The sequence below is a fragment of the Sinocyclocheilus anshuiensis genome, unplaced genomic scaffold, assembly GCF_001515605.1.
Source record: "Sinocyclocheilus anshuiensis isolate Anshui unplaced genomic scaffold, SAMN03320099.WGS_v1.1 scaffold423, whole genome shotgun sequence".
Taxonomy (NCBI): domain Eukaryota; kingdom Metazoa; phylum Chordata; class Actinopteri; order Cypriniformes; family Cyprinidae; genus Sinocyclocheilus; species Sinocyclocheilus anshuiensis.
In genome coordinates, this window is record NW_015549610.1 from 518,757 (window position 1) to 539,703 (window position 20,947).

General features: G+C 36.5%; 2 protein-coding genes across 3 annotated transcripts; one reads left to right on the top strand and one right to left on the bottom strand.

Moving 5' to 3' along the window:
* Window positions 1-1,186: 1,186 nt before the first annotated feature.
* Window positions 1,187-6,161, bottom strand: LOC107659183 (vertnin). Of its 2 annotated transcripts, none has more exons than XM_016448031.1 (2): window positions 6,020-6,161; window positions 1,187-4,737 (listed from the first exon to the last, which is right to left on the bottom strand). In XM_016448031.1, the coding sequence occupies exon 2, from the start codon at window positions 4,733-4,735 to the stop codon at window positions 2,690-2,692; it is 2,046 nt and encodes a 681-aa protein (XP_016303517.1). In that variant the 5' UTR covers window positions 4,736-4,737; window positions 6,020-6,161; the 3' UTR covers window positions 1,187-2,689. The 2 variants fall into 2 exon arrangements, with proteins under 2 accessions (XP_016303517.1, XP_016303516.1); XM_016448030.1 differs by having other exon boundaries at window positions 5,934-6,161.
* An 8,463-nt stretch (window positions 6,162-14,624) lies between these two features.
* LOC107659157 (putative protein TPRXL) lies at window positions 14,625-16,129 on the top strand. The gene has a single exon (XM_016447993.1). The coding sequence runs from the start codon at window positions 14,983-14,985 to the stop codon at window positions 15,790-15,792; it is 810 nt and encodes a 269-aa protein (XP_016303479.1). The 5' UTR covers window positions 14,625-14,982; the 3' UTR covers window positions 15,793-16,129.
* Window positions 16,130-20,947: the final 4,818 nt, after the last annotated feature.

Here is a 20,947-nt window from a genome sequence, read left to right on the forward strand (position 1 = left end):
GCCTCTTCTGAAAGCACTAATTCACAACCATAAACGGAAGCACTTATTGCTAACTCTATGAAAACAACAGGTATAAACTTAAGAACGCTAATTAAACTTCAAACACACCTTGTACACATCATAACACAACAATAGACAAATTATGCTTACAATGAATGGCAAGTGTTTAGTTTTACAACACACCCTTATAAACTTACGGTTTCTTGGATATGTTCAGGTCACACACATAAAAAGAAAAAAACCCAGTAAAATAGACATTATGGTAGGCAAACTTGTACGTCATGAACAAACCAAATGAAAAAAGTACATTTACGTATTAGCATTTTGGTCAATTTAAGTATCAACCTTTGCAAACAATTTCCTCGGAAATTAAAAGAAAGTAATTACCTTACTTCCTGAGGAAAGCGTCTCCTAAACTTCAGCATCATCATCCGATTCGCGCTCATTTTTGCACTCTGTACGCTCTCTAACGTAACCAGGTAACAGTACAGGTGATTTCAAAGTAAAGGGCCCACTAACATCAATAAAAATACATTTAAAAAAATAAATAAAAAGAAATGCAAAAAAATAATTATACTGTTAAATGATTATCTCTATGGTGTAGTTTTCTCAAAATTGTGATGTAATAAACGGCCACAAGCTGGAGGAAAGGCTTTGAACATCCCCACAAAGGTTTAGGCCTAGTTGAAGCAAATGCTATTATAAGCTTTAGTTCACCTTTTCTAAATTCAACAAAGATCAAATTAAGCAACTAGTCATAATTAATTATTACATTTAAGAATTTAATCATTTAGATTATAACCTTTTTTGGTTTCGCTTTTTGATTTTCTAAAACCTATATATGTATTTTGGTATAGTTATTTTTTTTTATTAATACTAATTTGCAAAATACTGGCTATATGGGGAATCTTAGCAAGTCATTGCAGAAGATTCTCCTAAAGAAAGCCCTCCACTGCCATCTAGTGCATTTATATCTAAATAGCCTACTCTTCTTTTGGATTTTTTCATGACGTGCACATCTAAAAAGGTTCACAGATGCGTAATTTATGTATGTATGTATTTATACTTTTTAAACCATCAAAAGACACCGGAAGAGGGAGAATCCAAGATGAAAAAAAAAGCTTTTGCTCTATCTCGTATGGATTGTCTAGATTCTGTCCTCATTGAGGGTTCTCATGAATATCTATTGTTCATTTCAGCTGTACATTAAAAAGGTGCAATTAAAAAAAAACTGACTTAAAAGATACATATTTATGTGGCTTTCTGGCACCCATAAAAGCTCCTTTATCATGGTGCTCATCCTTGAAGGCTTGACCCTCTCGTCAGTTATTTTCATGCTTTTGTGAGGTAAACACTTACTGAAGCGGTGTAAAATCTCTGTCTGAGAAGTGCTCCAAAAATATAAGACCGACATCACAGTGTTGATGAGGTACACCCACATGTCTCAGAATACCCTATTTGCCATTTTTCGAACCACCTTGAGGAAAAATTAGAACTGTTATGCTAATATTGGGCTAATTTAAACAATAACAATAGTTTCATCCTAAATGCCACTGGACTAAATGGTCTGCATGAACTAAAACATTCAACACATTTATTCTCAGGCATTTACCTGAGAGCATCTTTGTTCCCAAAAGAGCACAACTAACACAGATCTTTATTAAGAAATTAACTTAAGACTGGCTATTTAAAGTCTCTGATACTGCATAAACACCTAAAGGGTGAACAGAGGGTATAAACCAGGTTTTATTGCACAGAGCAGCTGGACTCATACATGATCAAATTAACAAAATTAGCTTTGTGCTTATCAAATTCATAAAAATTATCCAAGGAGCACGTTGTGAACTTATGTCATTTTTTAGACAAGTTTAACCAAGAGTTACAGAATACTATAACGGTGAAGCTGAAAGTCAGTCAGGTAGTTAAACACAATAACTTTAGAAAACAATTAAATGGTCACAAGTCAGAGATTACCAAATATTTACACCTTTAGCAGCAAAAAAAGTAAACATGTGAACTGAAACATGATCAAAACCAATGTGCAAAACGGCAACAATTCTGTAACATACCAGTATGAGGAATCCATTTTAAATTGGCCACATTTCCCAAGCAGAGATAACATTCAATTGTCAGTATAAAAATATATATGTATAAAAAAAAAGAAAAAAAAGAAATAAAGAACACTCCAGGGTACGAATTAAAATACTATAATTTTTTTTTTGTTCAAGAAAAATCCTCAGCTGTAATTTCATAGTTTAAACTAAATAAAATAAAATAACAAAAATTAAAAATAAGTCAAAAACAATTAAAAGGAAATAAACAAGAAATAAAATGAACCTAATCAGAACTTAGAACTCATTTAAATTGAAAATATTTGGGGGGTGGGTGTCAAAAGAGAGCCATTTGAAAACCTGATAATGTCTTTGAACTGCCTTTTGCCTAGGGGCCATCAGCACTTACTGTAGATGGACACAAAGACTGTCTGATTCCACACACAAGCAAATGTCCTTGAGCTAGAACCAAGTGGTCAAATAAAGGAAAGGGACAAATAATTAAGATGCATGAACTGCAATTATGTGGGTGACTCAAAAAACAAACAGTCAGACTGAAAGGAACATTGCATTGAACTAGAAAAATCAATAGTGTCAGATTTGGACTTAAGAGGACTCAGCAGAATATAACAGAGCATTCAGCCATGAATTAATGGCACCCCGTGATGCAGAGCCCTTTTCCACATGTAGTAGGTGGAACGAGGAGTAAGAGGAAAGTAAGACCGGAATTCTTTGAATGTGGGAAAGGACTTCTCTTCAAAGCGTTGTTGCAAGAACAGCTTTGCTTTGGCCTTGAAATTGGCCAGAGCCACGACATCCATCACAAACATCTGTTCATTACTGGACTGGTCAGGCAGAGAGTATTCAGGCAGTGTGAATTCAGAGGGACTAACTGTCTGTCCATTCAGGCAATCGATGTTCCCATCAAAAGAAAACATTCTTTGAGTTTTTATCTTTTCGAAGACGTCTGGCGAGACAACCAAACTCTGGGATTTCTCCGTCTCAGACATCATGACCGGCTTCTTGGCTTTCCTGTTCAAAGAATCTCTCCAGAGCCAGTAGAAAGAAGAGGAAACCGAAGGGAACTTGAGCTTGAATTTGATGAAGGACATCTTTGACCTCCGGACATGCATTTTGGCTTCTTCCCTTAACGTTTTGCTATAGTGGTACGCCAGCCTCAGGCTTCTTTGCTTGCGTCTGGAGATCTTCACTCTTGGTGACTGCTTTTGTCTGTCAAACTTAGCAGGGGACACTTGACTTCTGGGACTCTGGGTTTTATCAGCATCGGAGCTTTCCTCGCTGCTACCTGAGAGCTCTTTGAAAGGCGTAAACAGCATGGCTTCCCTCCTCCAATTGTAATATGTGGATCTGGAGATGCCCGGAAACCTTCTTTTGAAAATTCTGTAGGGGAATGACGTGTTTGCAACAATACAATTCTGCAAGCTCTTCTTTGCCTCCTGCATCAAAGCCACATTTTGGGCACGTTCCCCTTCAAGTTTCTCACATTTGAAGGCCAACATGCTGGCAAAGCTCCCTTGGCTGGGCTTCTTCTTGACTTCTGGTGAGGACCAGTAGTCCTGTTCAGTGCTGTCTGCGGGACTCAGCTCCCCCGTGGAGCTGCCCGAGACACTGCAAGTGGACAGAAGCTCTTGCTTCCACGCATAGTAAGTGGATCTTGGAATTTCTGGGAAGAGCTGTTTGAACTGGCTAAGGGGAATAAGCTTTCCTTGCTTGTAGGATGTCAGGAAGAAGTGTTTGGCCTCATACCTGGCCACCAATTTCTTGTGATACTCGATGCTTTGCCTCTTCCAGCGGTAAAAGGTGCTCTTGGTGATCTTGAACTTGTCTTTGAGGTTGGAGTAAGACAACTGGGAGTCCTGATTCAGAAGATCCTGGGACTTCACCGAGGGCATTCGCTGCTCACTGTCGGGACTTCCGATTTTTAGGTCGCTTGCATGAATCAAGGCCACAAAGTTGTGGGGTTTGAAAACAGAGCCTGCCTCCAAGTCACCCGACCACATGATGTGAAGGGTCAAGGGCTCAACGTCTTTCGGCCACGTTCTTGGGCAAATGACTCGACTGAAGTAGGGCCGAATCTTTAAATTGTACATGGGATAAACCGAATAGATGTTGCACTGCAGGACAGATGCCAGCGCATACACGTGCCACATGTTTGCAAACGAGCCGGGGAAGCAGGAGGCCTTGACATCAGCATCGAAGATGGCTTCCAACACTTGAATCGGCAGATTGAGCATGTCCTGAGACTCCTCGGTGCAGAGAGAAAACCTAACTGCCTGCAGCATGACCTTCGAGTCAATCATACCACACAGATAATATCGCTTCCAAAGTAGCATCTCCACCACAGTTCTGACCTGCAGCTCTAGACTCAGGCTCGTAGAGCCCATCAGAAGCATGCTAGCTGCATCAAACAGCAGGTTTCCTTCTCCTTTGCAGACCAGAGGAAGCAAACCCGTCGGTGCGTCTCCTGGGTACAGTCTGTGAGCTACTGCGTCAATGCCCAGCCATGAATAGATCTCGGAGCAGAGTGCTGTAGGAAGATGGAAAGGGGCCAGGACCTGCTCCACCTCCACAGCAACTTTAGTGAGGGCATCAAGACCCACACACTCTGTGGCCTCCTGCAGCTCCCCCAAGACTGAGAGCACCACCTCTGTCCTCTGAATCATGCCTACACAAAAAACACAGGAAGAAGCAAGAGGATTAGCATTAATACATTGATATATTTGCCAAAATGCATTCATTTTGTTTTACTGACAGATGTAAAAAATATTTTAAGATATCGCTACTTCAGCAGAAGTGATGAAAGAAAAAAACTAAAAAATTTTGTATGAAATTAATTAATTTAAAACATTTTTGTGCACTACAAAAAGTGATGATAATAATAAGAATAATGCTGATTAATGTAAAATAACAATGTTCCTTTGTAAAGTGGAGTAAAGTTGTTGTTGCTGCAAATCCATACAAAAATTTAACCATTAACCATTAACCCTTTTTTTTGTTACCAAAAAAGAGAGTCTAAAAAATTACATGTGTATTTTACACAGAGTTAACAACTATATACAAGAAATATACAACTATATATACACAAGAAATCTAAGACGGTCTTGATTTCATGTTAACATTTTTACAGTCATTTATTTCCAGTTTGCTCCTCTGAAAGTTGCTGAAGCCGCAAACAAAAAGAAGCATTAAATATAATATAAAGGGTCTATTGCTCTGCATCATAGAAATCATGATAAGCAACATACAGGCAAACCCCACTATTTTGAATAACAAACTGATAGATTCACATTATAAAACTGCAGAAAAAAGTAAAAAGGAAATAAGCATTTTCTCTTATACTACATTTACAAACCTCCATTAGATCTAACTGCGCATTTTGCTGATTCTTTTTTGTAGATTCGCACGCACTGACTTTTATTAAACCTTTTTAGAAATAGCGTTAAACGGAATTTATTAAACGGAAACAATTAAACGGTACAGCATTACACAGAGAGGTCAGTTACAGATACTTTTCCATTAATGACACTGATAATGAAGTCCAAACGCGCCAGCAAACTGTCTCCGTTGCACACGCGAAAAAAATAAAATAAAATTCAGGCATACGAAAACTTACCAGCACTTTCGTTACTTCTTTTTTTTTTATCGTATACGATTATGAATGAACATTTTTGTTAATTTGCTTTGAAAACGCCAATTTAGTGGACTTAACAAATCAAAATAACAGGAGAATACACCTAGGAAAATACGCCTAAGAACACAAAACTGTTCTCATATTAACACTGAATTATTCAGAATAAATACAAACAGTATCCGTAGAGTGAACTATATTCAATCGAACAAAATTATATACATATACCTCACCTTGTTTTTTGCGTTTCCCTCCCTTGAGATTTAAATCAACTTTGTAAAGTAGTCAGGTAGCCTATGGCAAACTGTGACCTACTCACAACTCCAAATTTAATCCATTGTGTGAGATGGACAGCGTGCTTATTTTAGGTGAGACAACGAGCGCAATCTGAACCCAAGCAGTGGAAATTTCACATGATAAGGGAGGGACCTCCCTCCAGGAAATTGTCAATCACAGAGTTGTGTTGAACCCCTACTCACACACACTCACACACCTATAGGCTATCAGTGGAAACACAATGGTTTTATACTAATAAGATACTACTAAGATAATAATGCTTATACTCTACCCTTACATCTAAGCATCACAAACTGTTAATAGTAGTAAAAAACACAATCTGACTAATTTATGAGCCTTTTAAACAGTGAGGACCACCTCACAAAACACATTTTGACATATTTCATGATAACTGTTAAGGTATTTTCCAAATAATTTGTCCATCACTAATATGAAGAAACCTGTATAGAGGTCTCATGTCATTTTCAATGTGAAGCATAAACAAAGGCCAATTTTTTTTAATCATTTTCACAGAAGACAGCGAGCAATGTGAAAGCATTTTATATTAGTTAATTTATTGGGTAAATTAAAAAATATATGGATAATCACTGGAAATGTATCATATTAAAGGCATAGCTTGCAATTGCAGTGTTAGCTATTTTAAGTGTATACATTGTTACTTTAATCTATGTACACTTAGAATATGACTATATTGGAAATGAACTGTCTCTCTAGACAGAAGTTTGAATTGTAAGTTTGTTGCATAGTTTGGCCTTAAATGTTTGCAATTACCTTACAAAAATTAAAAGATCTTAAATAGACAATAGCTTCCTTGGTAATTAAAGTTAAGCTTCACTGCACTTTTGGAGTTGGCCAATTATCATTGAGGAATGCTGGAAATTTCCATTTCCATAGCTCAAAGTGAACTCCCTTAGACAATGGCTTTGAAGTGTTTCTTTCCATGCCAAAGCCTGGGGTCCAGTTTCAATCTGATGTAGATGGATTTTTTTCTGTATACCTGGGGATGTTTAGTGTAGTTCTCTCTTTTAATGGATTAGCAGGGCCTTGTTTTCCATTTTACCAATTCCCCCCCGCGCCCCCACAACATTTATAATTTTCAAGGTTCAGTAAATCCAGCAGGTATGCTATTTACTAAAAAACCTTTACCTGTTTATTCATAGTGCTGTATGTGTATTCATCTCACTAAAAAACAAGTCAGACCAGCAGGCCGCACAAGGTCAAGCTCACTTTTTTGTTTATTGGAGTTGTGCTAGAGCAGACAGTGTGTGCAAATGGCAGAGAGAGAGCCACAGATCTGGGAAGGTGCATATCTGCCTCTTGTTTCTTCAGGGTATCACTTTTAACACATCTGCCTGCCCACCTTTTGCAGGCTTTTCACAGAACCTTTTGTTTCTACTGCTTCAGCCACACACCCCCTCCACCAGCCTGATCTACATCTCTCCTCCTGAATCTGCAGTCCAGTTTTTTGAATGGAGACAACCTGGTGCCAGGCTTAAAACAATGCTGAAATGTTACTAGAGCTTGTTTTTATTGATGTTTATGTCCAAAAATACATTATTATTATTATTATCAACTGTCTTAAATGTCCAGACAGTTAAACAGTCTAAAGGTTGCAACTCAAATAAACTTGAACTCTAAGTCAACCAACATGTTCATAATCCGGCCTGTGAGGAGCCTCTTAAAAATAAAGGTTCCAAAAAAGGGGGTTTTCTAGAAATAACTTTTTTTTTTTTTTGTGTGTGAAGTATATTGTATTAATCTGAAGAAGCTTCCTTTATTATAAAGAAACTTTTGTGCAATGAACATTTTCCATGGATGTTAAAACTTCTTTGTGGAATCATCAATATCAATAAAAAGACCTTTATTTCTGGAGTGTACTGTAAAAACACACTAAAAAAGTTTGATAACAGACGTTCTTGCTAAAATGTGGAGCTGAAATGTTGATGAGCCATTGTGGGCTAAAACACCTCAAGTGTTCTCTTTCCATCCTGTGCTTAAAATGCAAATGGGACAACATTGTCGGCTCCGGTAGTCTACCACATGCTGAGGTTGTATGTATGTGCTGGGGTATGGGCCGTGCTTGTGTATGTTGGGGGTTTGAGGGGGGTCGTCAAAGATCTGTGGGACACAGACAAGGAGAGTCTTGCAACCTTTTGTTCTTGAGCTTGGCAGTGTGGACTCAGGCACTGTCCAGAGCAAGCCCTTGACACCTATTGGGTAATCTCAACATGGGTTCTGCTAGCCAGAGTTTGCTTTTAAACGGCACTTCACCTCATTAAACACCAAATACAAACTAAAGGTGTACAGAGATAAGGAAACACATTTCAGATGCCACTTTTCATTCATTCATTCAATTTTATTTCCATATATTTATTTGTTTGTTTGTTTGTTTGTTGGTTGGTTTGTTTATTGTTATTTGTTATTTTTGTACAATAATATTTGTTTAAATGAGCTGGGTCAATTAAAAAAAAAAACTTTTTTTAGTGCTGGGCAACGATTAATTGCGATGAATCGCATCCAGAATAAAAGTTTTTGTGTACATAATATATGTGTGTGAACTTTGTATATTTATTATGTATATATAAAGACACATGCATACAGCATATAATTAGAAACTATTTATATGTATTTACATGTATTTATATTCATATAATTTATAATATATATATATATATAAATATATTTAATATATAAACATAACATATTTTTCTTAAATATATACATGCATGTGTGTGTATTTATATATTCATAATAAATATACACAGTACACACACATATATTATGTAAACAAATTTTTTTCTTTTGGATGTGATTAATCGCAATTAATCGTTGCCCAGCACTAATTTTTTTAAATCCTTTGCCATCTTTTTTTATTTTTTTATTGTTGACATCACATCAGTTTTACTCTTTTTACATGGATGTTTATATATGTTGGCCCAGTGTCTTTAACACACACATATAGTCTTCATTGAGATCATTATTTCCTGTAATGGGGGTTTGTTATCACACTTATAAATTACAAATAAAATGAAAATGGTTTTAATCCATGAAACTGAAGTACATCTCTATTGTGTATGGAATTAAACCGTTTGTGAATATTTTCATATCACTTATAAAGGTTTTATGAAAGTTTTTGTGTATGTGTGTGTGTGGTTTCATTTCTCATGATTTCACAGAATTTTGGTTTAACTTCAACTTCACCCTGATTATGACAGTAAAGCACACTTGCCAAATAAGGACTACAACTAGCTCAAGAGTGTGAATTTATACTTGAGGAGTTGGATAACTGCTGTAATCCTTATATAGCAACTTGCAAGCAATTTACATGAAAAAAGTCAAAATTTTCCGCGCCGTTCTCAAGCCCACTGGCCGCCACTCACTCAAGCCGGCCTCCGCTCACTCTAGGCCACTGTGTGTGATGCTGTGTTTCGCGAAACTACTTTGTTTGGCCTTCCAAAAGAGGACACGACTAGAAATCAGTGGTTAAGTTGGTTAAGTTGCACTGTTCCAGAACAGTTCAACCCAAATATTCAGATGTGTCCAGTGCATTTTATGGAGGACTGTTTCCTGATCCTGGTAGAGTAGACTACAATGCCGGCTGTTCTGACTCACAGAATGTAAGTAAGTTTTTTATATTTAAAGAATTTGCCACTGACGATTCAAATGCGAGTTTTGAGCAGTGTAGAGTAACGTTTGTAGTTTGTCATTTCTCCGATCACAAATGCAATGGCAAGGGGCGTAACATTTCCGTCACACGCTTGAGGTATTCAATCACCAATCACAATGCACTGGATAGCTGGCCAATCAGAGCACACCTCGCTTTTCAGACCGATGAGCTTTGTAAAAATCGACGCGTTTCAGAAAGGCGGGGCATAGAGGAGAAACAATAATGTACAGTATGTGGAAAATAATGTGTTTTTTGAACCTTAAACCGCATAAACACATTTCATTACACCAAATACACAAAATACTGTTATTTTTTAGCAACATCATATGAGTGTAGCTTCTACAGTATAGTAAACTGAAATGTGGGTGATGACCCACAGTGACATTTTTCTGTCTTCAGATTTGACCCCACTGATTGTGGTTTGCAGCTTTAGAAGCATTTAATTTTCCCCCATCAATTACCCTTACATACAACATCTAACAATCATCAATGTGTTGTGTTTCTTTCTCCTGTTTCATACAAATCCATGTCTTTTATTAGTTTTTGGTCCTCTGTTTCTTGTCGAGTTTGTGCCAGTGAAGATGTAAAAAGTTACAAAAGTTACAGTTACAGTTACATTGACTGTTACATTTGTGGGATTGTGATGTTTGCAATCAGGTTATTTTACAAAAGTAAGTAGAATGAGGCAGAAAAGAGTTCATCTTAATTTAATGAAGTGCATAAAGCTAAAAGAACAAAGAAACAAACAAATAGAAAAATTATTGTGACAAAAGAAGGGGAGTTATTTATAGCATAACATGTTTACAGCAATTAGGAAAGTTTTATGACAGCATATTTAGTTTTTTGGTCTATGTCCACTTTCCTTGGTTTCATTGCATTGTAGTTTAACTCAAGTAATAAGAACAGAATTCTGTAAAATGAGTAAAGGAACACACCATTAAATCAGATATATTTGCTATATCCAATTGGCATTTTACCCACATTGTGTTTATGTTCAGTAGAATTGGTTTCAAGTTTTAATATGTTTTGATTATCAGCTGATGTTCTCACTAAAAGAAAGAAAGTGCACATTTAGGGTTTTAAGATTTGGTAACAGTTGTAGAGAATGAGACTAAGGTGACCGTGACTCACTTTGTGCTCTCCTGTGATATCTGAGCCAAATGATGAGTGCAGTCACTGACAAAGCACTGGATTATTGTCATTAATAGTTCTTTAAAAGAAAAAACAACAACAACAACAACATTAGTTAACAATAGTGTTCCATAGATATAAGGTCTTTGTGTTTCTATACACTATAATATATTACGTTTTAGTATGACAGTAGTATGCTGTTCTACAAGAAAGAAGATTATGCAATTAAAATTCAAAGGCTTATTTATACATGTTTTTAGGGGTTTTCGCCCAATACACCATACTGCATTAGTCTAAATGTGTTAATCCATCTGTTTTAGCCCTATCTACTCGTGTCTACCTACTGATTTAAACAGAACGGCCAACATGGGATACAAATATAAGATTGCTGTTGACCACTGTGCTGTATACAATTCTCAATCATGAAAATAAAATTCATGGAAATAATTAGAATAAGATTAATAAGTATAACCTTTTATTATGATAAGTAACCTTTTCAGTCATCAGTGCTGCCATTATTTTTCATGGAGGTAGCAGCTGAAAAAAAAAAAAGATTTAGATATAAGGCAAAAATGTTGGTTAGGATATTGCTGGCACGATGATTTTTTTTTTATAACAATATGATCCTTCTAGAATCGAAACTTAAGCAACTAACATTTAACTACTGACTAAGCTTCAACAGCAATAGCCTATACAGCAGGAAAAGATATTTACAACAAGAAAATACAAAACTTGTAGAAATCTATTATTAATGTTAAATTCTATTAAAAGAAAATGTAAATATACTGCATAGTAAAAATGCAACAACAAAAAAAACTGACAAACTGATAAATCATGCCATTGCAGTAGGTAAGATAAAGTTTGATGAATTCGAGCATTCGCTTACTTTTATTAACAATCAAGCAAATTCTGGCATCTTTTTTAACATTTTTCTTCCACCTGAATATTGACGGCATGTGTAGCATCCATTATCTCCAGCTCTGATTTCACTGATGTTCAGAGAGCAGTCAGACATCATCAGACTCACTCTGCCTTCTCTCTCTGACTTGTCTGGATTGAGTTTACCAAGGGTGACCAACTCCATGGCAGGATTATCATTAGACAGCCATGTAACTTTACTGCAGTCTGTCTGTCACCAGATTAAGACACGGCAAACTCACATGCCCTCCAAGGAAGACTTCCTTATCTTCTGCAACCATATCAGCACCTTAATGTAAACATAAACATAACCTTTACATTAAAAATAAGTATTATTATGATCAAACCATAAAAACCTCTTTTAAAAATACATGACACGTGTAAAAATCACTAAATAAACAGAAAATACTATCTATCTAGTACAGTAGCAACAAACAACAAAGATATTTTCTCATTATTGTTAGCATTCATTATTCATAAGTAAATTCATAAGCCCCCTGAGCACAGATATACTTGAAGCTACTTACCTGCTAACTTAATTAAAAAAAACATATATTAATTATGAGATATAGTATATTAGTTATGAAAACTATCCAGTCATGACTGCCATTTTTCTGTATTACCTGCATTAAAAGCAAAGTTGAACAGCAATCCAAGACATGTGCACAAGAGCAATGTCATTTTTTCTCTTTTAGTAACAGGTTCTGCTCTCAGTTCCCACAGTCTTATATATACACACATTGTCTTTTGACATCACTTCCTCAGACTGTGCAATCTGTTTGCCACAGATCAAAAATAAGACTGAACCCTTAGGTCAGATTCATTTATTTTGGAAACTGATGTTCAATAGCAAATTTATTGATTTATTAATTAATAAGTTATTTATTTATTCATTCATTTATTTATTTCCTAAATAATTACAAAAAAGTAAATATTGTTTAAAATAATGATTAACATAATCATAGTCAATTTCTGTGTTTTCTGTAGGTCTATTATTTTATTATTTTTTATATCTATTGATATTCACTTTCTGTCTAATTGTCATATACACAAAGCTATGTTTGTATAAATTTAATACTTCTAGCATTTTCATTTTGATACAACTAACTGATGTATAAAATATAAAGGAATAGAGAACCACACTTACATGCCAACTCGACACTATGCAAGAAGCTTTCATTTGATCATTGATCATGTGTGCCATTTGCTTACATGAAAACCCAAATTCATTTTTATACCCCATTAGGTCACATGTTCAGCACCCTCAACCAAGTCCACGTTTCAGAGGTTGAAGTCCTGAATACTTACACCACTAAACCAAAAACATAGTGTGTTCTTGTCCTACATTGCCAGAAGTCAGGCAATAGTAGCAACACTTCCTCAGGGTTTGTTTCTGGTTACTAAAAAAAATCATCAGTGTGGAAAAACATGTTGAGAGGTGTTAAACAGACAGTGAGTAAAAATGAGAAGTACACACAATAAGACACATCAACTCTCTCATCTTCAAAAATCTTCAAATTTAGCCTTTCAGATCTTCAGACAGCTTTTATCACAATAAGCAATGGCAATATTGTACATAGTTTGACCAATCACTTAACCATCTAATGACTTTTAATATAACAAATGCTTACAGTTGTAAAATAGTATGGTATTTCATTATAAACATACTGATATTTAGGCCTGTCACAATAATCAATATATCGACTTATCGCACAATATATTTACATGACCTCAATCACTTTTGGTGATGCAATATATCGCCCATTATATTTATAGTACTTAAAAATTAATGTCACCATGTTTTGTACATTCCACTTGCGCCTGTGTCTTTTGCAGCTTCTCGTACATCATAAAACATCTGCACGAAACAACAGCAGGTCTGAATGAGACGCAATCTCTGACAGTAGGTGGCGCCTATGAACAGGGTTGCCAGGTTTTCGCAATAAAACTAGTCCAATAGCGTTTCGAGGAGGGTTCCCCTGTAAAAATCGCATTCCGGGGGTAAAATACACGTTTTTCGGCGGGGATCTTCCAGTAAAATTCGCATTTCAAGGGCTAAATATCACGTTATTGGGGTCGCTTCAACCCGCAGCCATGAACAATGCATTTTTGTACTTATTTTACTGTTTTTTTCGGGATCTACTGGGACAGTGATCGCGATCGACGGGTTGGCGACCACTGCTTTAGGTGAATGCACTATAATCTGAGGTTGGTTATTATTTCAGTCATAGTGCAGTGCAGCTGTTTGTCCAGCTGGTGGCATCCATGCACTTGGTGACTAATGTGTCAAAACAGAACACAAAGGAGCAAAAGCATTATTTTTAAACCAGGCAAAAAAAAAAAAAAAAGGCCCCCCCATGATTAATAACATGCCAAACACATGAGGCTACCAATAGACAGATAACATTTTATTATATCTGACATTGTTTAGGTTGATATATGAAATAAAGATGGTAACTTGTGTCTGAGATTTCGACAAATCACACTTAAATTGCCGGGGGGGAAAAAACACTAGTGTAGGCTATAATATATGAAAACACTTGTCCTTTGCCAGGGTTTATAAAACTAAAATGCAGAATAGGCTACTGAAAACTATTAAACGACAATTTGTCAAAATGTTTGTCTATTGCCCAATGATTGATAACGTTAGTGAAATAACACGGGTGGTTGACATTTGTGACAATAGTGCGGTGCATCTAAAACGTTTAAACAGAATTAGAACAGAATGTGATACAGGTTCCCTTTAAATTGAAGCATGTTCATGTCCATGTTATTTGTCCACTACCCAAACACCGTCAGGGGGATTCTGACAGCATGACGTTTAGCTGTGGGCAGCGACTAGTTAGTGTGCACTAGTGAGACCCGCCTCCCGTCATTCTCGCTCTATAGCACACGGTTCCCTCACTACATAACACTGAGGCTGTCTGTATGTCCGTTCTCATGTCATTCAGCAGATGAATCACATCATCTCAGCACTGGTTCTGCTTCAAACGGTGTGAGATCGCTGTATATAACGTTACCGGTCATCTATAGAGCTCTGGAAACGTCTCTGCATGGAATAACGTCCACACGCTACTGTCAAGCTGGAAACAGAACGCTATTGTGGATTTGCAAGATTGGAGGAATGATGAATGAATAAAACCACAGCGACGTGGATAATCGACAGACGCTGTGTATCAAACCGTGAGCAGTTCTCTTGAATAATCTGTCAATAACAAGCGTTCAAGACGGACGGCGCCCAAGAGCACAGAGGGAGAATCCGCGCGAACATGAGAGAACGGGACTTTATGCCAAACATGGAACGGGGCAAACCGGCCACATACACGGGAGACAAAAAAGCTAAAATGGCTGCTAAAACCAATAAAAAGTGGGTGAGACTGGCTACTGTATTCGCATATGTCTTGTCGGTGTCTTTGGCTGCTATAATACTGGCAATTTATTACAGTTTGATATGGAAACCGACATCTGCATCTGTGTCTGGACGGTCAGATGTTTTGGTGACGGCTGCAATTATGCCCATAAACACAAATAACATCACAACAAGTGATGTACCATCCACGAACAAGATGAATAATACACCACCGGTCAGCCTGAGATCGACAGAGACCCCCACGTATGCCCACTCCACTTCTTCACATAAACAACACTGGGGTGGTAATAAAGATCATGAAGGCCTTCTCAATATCTCAACAACAAATACAAAGAATACTGACCAAACAGGAACATTTGACTCAGCGCACATTCATGAAAAACCAGGACGTTTTAGTACAGCAGAAGTTAGCCATGGTTCGGAAACGAGTGTTCTTGTAGCAGGTGCATCAAGTGAACTTCCTTTAGCCCATGGAGCCACATCTTCTACTAAACAAAACGGCAGTTCTGGGGTCAGTGCCACTGAGGATCAGCCAAACATGTGGGATTCAGCCTCTCCTACAACTGACCAAGAATCTTGGACAAGCTACAGTGCGAGACCTGACGTCTCCTCTTTGACAGAACAGGGTCTGGAATTAATGGAGGGCTCGTCTCCATTGCAAGAAGAGTTGGTTACCAAGGACACCGAGAATGCAGCAAGTGGAGTGTGACACCAGATTATTTGTGTGGCACATAATTATATGACATTAACTGTGATGACTGTGCAGCGAGAAAAATAACAACTGCGAACGTGAGAGAAGAAGTCGTACAGTTTAGACTGACTTTGTTTCTATTTAAAGGACAGAAACTGTGTTGACCTACCTGCTTTAAAAAAGCTTATTTAAAAGTTGTTACATTAAAGAGTGCAATAGATGGGTTCCGAAAGTAAAAATCCCATTCATTTTCTCGATTGAGGAATTTATTTTGAACGATAACTTACAAGCCTTTTAAGACAGACCTACTGTGAGCTACAATGTTGTTAATAGATGTTACATGCTTTTTTTAAAAACCATCAGACTCCACTATTTCAACTTATTTTTTAAATAATTGTGTTTATTCCTGGTATAAAACTACATTACCCACGATTCTAAAGAGAAATCTCCACCAATCAGAGAATCGCATCAAGCAAATTGCACCCAAAAAAGCTGTTTAGCATCCAATCACTCCCATGAAGCACATATTTTCCCATACTTTTTTAAATGATGTCATTTGTGATGCTTCTTTCCCATATTCAAACTGTTAAGTATACAGTCTTGTACCATTTTGACAGATTTTCAAATAATTTTTTGCTTCAAATCAAGTTTGTAACGATGTTATTCACCTCGTGGCTGGTTGATTTGTTTCATGGCTTATAACTCTTTGATGGAGACTTATTAAAATTTTCTATGGGTAAAATGAATGGGAAAAATACTTCCAGAACCAAGGCTGCTGAAAAAATGGACAGGCACTGTGGCATGATTCATTTGCAGTTAATCACAGCCATGCTCATATTCAGAATAACAGAACATTTATATGATATAGCTTTTATACAACAGTTCTATAAACCTGCAATTAATATCCAACAACTTACATTTTAGACAAAAATTGGCCTGTTAGTGTGTATATCTCTTTCCAATGACAGTAGTTCCAAAATAAGTCAAATTTAATGAAGTAGTACACGGACACAGCTCCACATTCACTTCTGCTTTTAGACAAGTGTTCAAGGTCAGGGTGATACAAAAAGTTATAAAAAATTAAAACACAGTGCCGTTATACTAAATATAAAGTCCTGGAACACTTCTTCAAATCAAGTCAAGGACAAAAACTAACTGTTGTATAATGGATTGATAAGGATTGTGGTTAAGCGATAGGATCATGGTTCTTGAGATGTCTTTTTGAACAACAGGAAAATGAGCCATTCACGTCGCCAATGATGGACAAACATCCTTCAGTAGCATTTATTTCATTGTGTAGTAATTGTGAGCAAGTTAAACACTGTTTAAAGCAACTTAACACACTTTGCCTACAGAGTTTAGGAATGCTCAGGAATGGAATATCTGTCTGAATGCAGAATAACATGGCAAGTAGGAAAAATTCACTGTGCAAACTCACCCATGTTGACATTTTAACTAAGTGTTTTTTATAAATCAGCGTGGGTTGAGCAATATATATAATAACTGAAATATGATGTATGATGTATTCAGTGCAATGATTATTAAACCAGAAATGTGTCCACCTTTAAAGTGATTGCTTATACTGGTTTTGTGGTTATGACTGTTTAAAATGGGCACATATTTGGGAATTAAACTCGTCCTGTATTATTATTATTATTATACAAAGCCATCCTTTCACTTTGAAAATTCCATGAATATTGATTTTTAATGATTCTGAATAAAAGAGGCATCAAATGAATAAAAGTTTGAAGAATTAAATAATGTATTATTATTATATAGATTTTTGGTTCATGTTTATATCCATATTTTTATATTTATATTTTATATGGACAACAAGCATTATCATGCTTTTGTGCTGCAAAGTAATTTGTTTATGAACAATGTCTTGCCAAAGCAGTTTAGCCATTTTATTTATTTTTTTTCTTAATTAGATTATTAGCTTCTAATTATATAATATGTAATGTTGGCCAGATTCTCTGAGAAATGTCAGATACATCAATTCTATCGTGAACCATACTTTTCAAAGCACTTTAAGATAGCAGAAGGACAGTGACAGTAACCAGATGTCTGCACAAGTAGGCTAGACGCGTATTCCCATCTCGGAATCATCAATCTCTGTTAGAATGCATAAAATGCAAGCCAAACCCTACAGATGAGTCTCAGTTCATTTTATATGCTTATATACGTCAAACAATACATATTAGTGTATAGTAAGATGTCACACTGTAAATGGTAAATTCATGTTTTATGGGACACTGCATTAGGGAGATGACACATTTAATCAGTAGAGTGCTGTCTAAAGGGAATCATTTGCTTAATTAACAAAGACTTTTACATCCCTTTCAACTATATAATTGGCTTCATAAACCAAACTTGTCCATTAAAACAAATATCTAGCAACAATAAAAATAGTTGAATTCCTGCTGGACAATCCATACTAGTGATACTGGAAATTGTATGACTCGATGGTTTTAAAGTGACCTGAAATATCCCTCAGCCTAAGTTTGTCTCTCACACTGTATGCTCCAGCCATCAGTTGTACATGGGGACTTCATCACATTAAGCCTCAGCATTCCATTCAACCAAAAAAAATAGCACTGTCCCTCAGCAGATTCCCATTAGCTTCAGATGAGCAAAGACTGTTTATGCCATAGCAATAGTAACATAAAATGCTACCTTATTTTTTCTACCTCTTAGCCCAATTTAAAATATAAGGAGCTGGACATTCCCTGCATATTTTATGATGGTGCTGTGGGTGACACTCTTAATAAATGGAAACATAATGCTGTTTAGACTGAACCCGTTAATGGAACTTAAGTTAACTTAAGTAACAGGAAAATGCTTTCTGGTGGTTGTAGTGAAGGAAATGTGGAATGAAAAAGTGGAGAAAACATGAATTGGAGGATATTTTCGGTCAACAAACGGTTCCCATGAAGTATAAGCATAAAACACTTCTTTCAAAAACATTACTAAATATTGCTAAACTCAAACTTTTAAATGGAAGTGTAATTCTTCTGAGAGAGTTTCCATTTTAATTTACATACTCCTGTAAGGCATGTAAGCCTTTGGATGGGGTGACAATGCTTATGAAATCTCCTGTGGCATCAGTCTTGTCAATCAACGTCACTGTGAATGGTAGAGTGATTACACCTGCAGCATCATTCTGTCCATTCTTTTCAAAGATTAAAATCTTATGCAACGTTTTTTTCTTTTGAATCACTTATCTAATGTGGCATGTTTCATGAGTATACCCTAGTTCACCTCGAATGGCCTCTCGTTGCCTTTGTGGACTGAAGCTCCTGAGGAGATTCTGTCTGCTAATGTTTGTGGTTTCTATTGCCTGACATTTCCCAGGGGTCCTCACAGGACAAACCACACACATACCATGGGATATAGAAACAATGGGGCAGCAGATGCCCTCAGAAGAAAGTATCTGCATATCACCCACAGGACTAGAATGACTGACATATTTCACCTCAAAGCACCCTGTTGGATCTCTGTACATACATCTTTTTAAATTTGTTTACAGAAACAAAATACACCCACCTTAACACTAAAAGGGTTTAAAACATTTTGGAACTAGTGTCCTAATCTGACCTTAAATCATACAGTGATCGAGAATTATGGAAACAGAACTGTACATCCTGAAGTTGGTGACCAAAAGTAATTGTGTTAACAATTTTTCGTCCAGGTTATTCACGAAGTGGAGGAAATAGGATTGGTGACGCACGTTTAATCTTATCAAATACCTTTAAGAGCCATCCTTGATTAATTTCTACACTCATCATGCAAGCCAAAATAGATTACCTATTTGATATTTTTTCTTCTGATGCAGTGGATGACTTTAATTCACTCCTCTGATGTCAGAGAATCATCGTGAAGATGTCATTAAATACACTGCCAACAATCAACATGCGTTGGATCCCAACCCATCCCCCCATCATTACAGAATAACTAATTTCATAATTTATATTTTTTTTCTCCAGCATCTGAGGTTCTTGTCTTATAATGTCAGTCACATTTTTAGCCAGCATGCATATGTAAGTGACTTTGCATTATGTCATAAACAGATGGCATGGGTCAGTTGCCATTTTGAAATATTTCAAGAATGGTTTATGTCCTTTTAAGGAAAAAAGCTCTAAAAGCTGTACCTCACATAGCACTAGGCTATCTGTGAACATTCACACCCACAAAGTGGGTCAAAAGGGACCATTCAAGCATGATGTTTATGTTCATGTAAATAATGATGCTTATGTTAGTTTATATTCTTTTCTATGAAATATTTTTGTTTTATTTTAGCTGAAGTCTGTTGAGTCCATGAATTTAGCTACATGAGTCAAGTCACAGTTCTTCATTCTAAGATTCTTTACACATTATGAATTGCCTCTGGTGTGAGAGGACAGATGGTGGGAGTAACAAATAAGGAGAAAGTGGGAAAAACTTATTCTGGTGTTTTCTAGAATCATATACAAATTTCAAAATAATAATAATTTATATATATTATGTCTTTACTCATGTATTAGACATGACCTGAGTGTGTAGCCACACATGACACATTAGAGTGTGGGTGGATTGGAATATTGAATCAGCAAGAAAATTAAAAAGGTCAGTCCAGACCAAATTACTTTTGAACAGACAGCAGGTGAACTAATCAGAGTTCAATCTTAAATTGCTCTGGACAAAGGCATCTGTTAAATGTCTGATAAAAACTGACAAAATGCTAGAACTGTCCTTAGGTTTATCTGAGCTTACAGGATATAGTACTCATGAAAGGTTAATATTTTCAAGAAGGCTAAGAGCCAAAGCCTGTGCTAAATGACATGTAATGAAGCAACTACAAAAGGACCAGGTGGCTGGGAAGTGCTGTAAAGTGGACCTTCAAGAGGACCGTGCCTGTAAACATATGACTGGAGTGGGTGGATGATGTGTTATGGAAAGACTCTCCATTACTGAAGTCGACATGACCAGCTCCCATGAGGACCAGACACCCACAGTCATGACAAACAGACCTGCCTTAAAAGGACATAATGTAAACCAGACTAAATCAGATGGGCACGAGAGATGGGCAATGTGGGTCTGTAATCCAAGGCAGAACTCTGTTGATTTGGAACATATAATTAGGGATAATGGAGAAGAAATTCATTTAGCAGGGTGTAACGGAAACACACTGTAG

Bases quoted from the DNA above. Each gene is read 5' to 3' on its own strand.
- LOC107659183 (XM_016448031.1), bottom strand. From the start codon at position 4,735: ATGATTCAGAGGACAGAGGTGGTGCTCTCAGTCTTGGGGGAGCTGCAG.
- LOC107659157 (XM_016447993.1), top strand. From the start codon at position 14,983: ATGAGAGAACGGGACTTTATGCCAAACATGGAACGGGGCAAACCGGCC.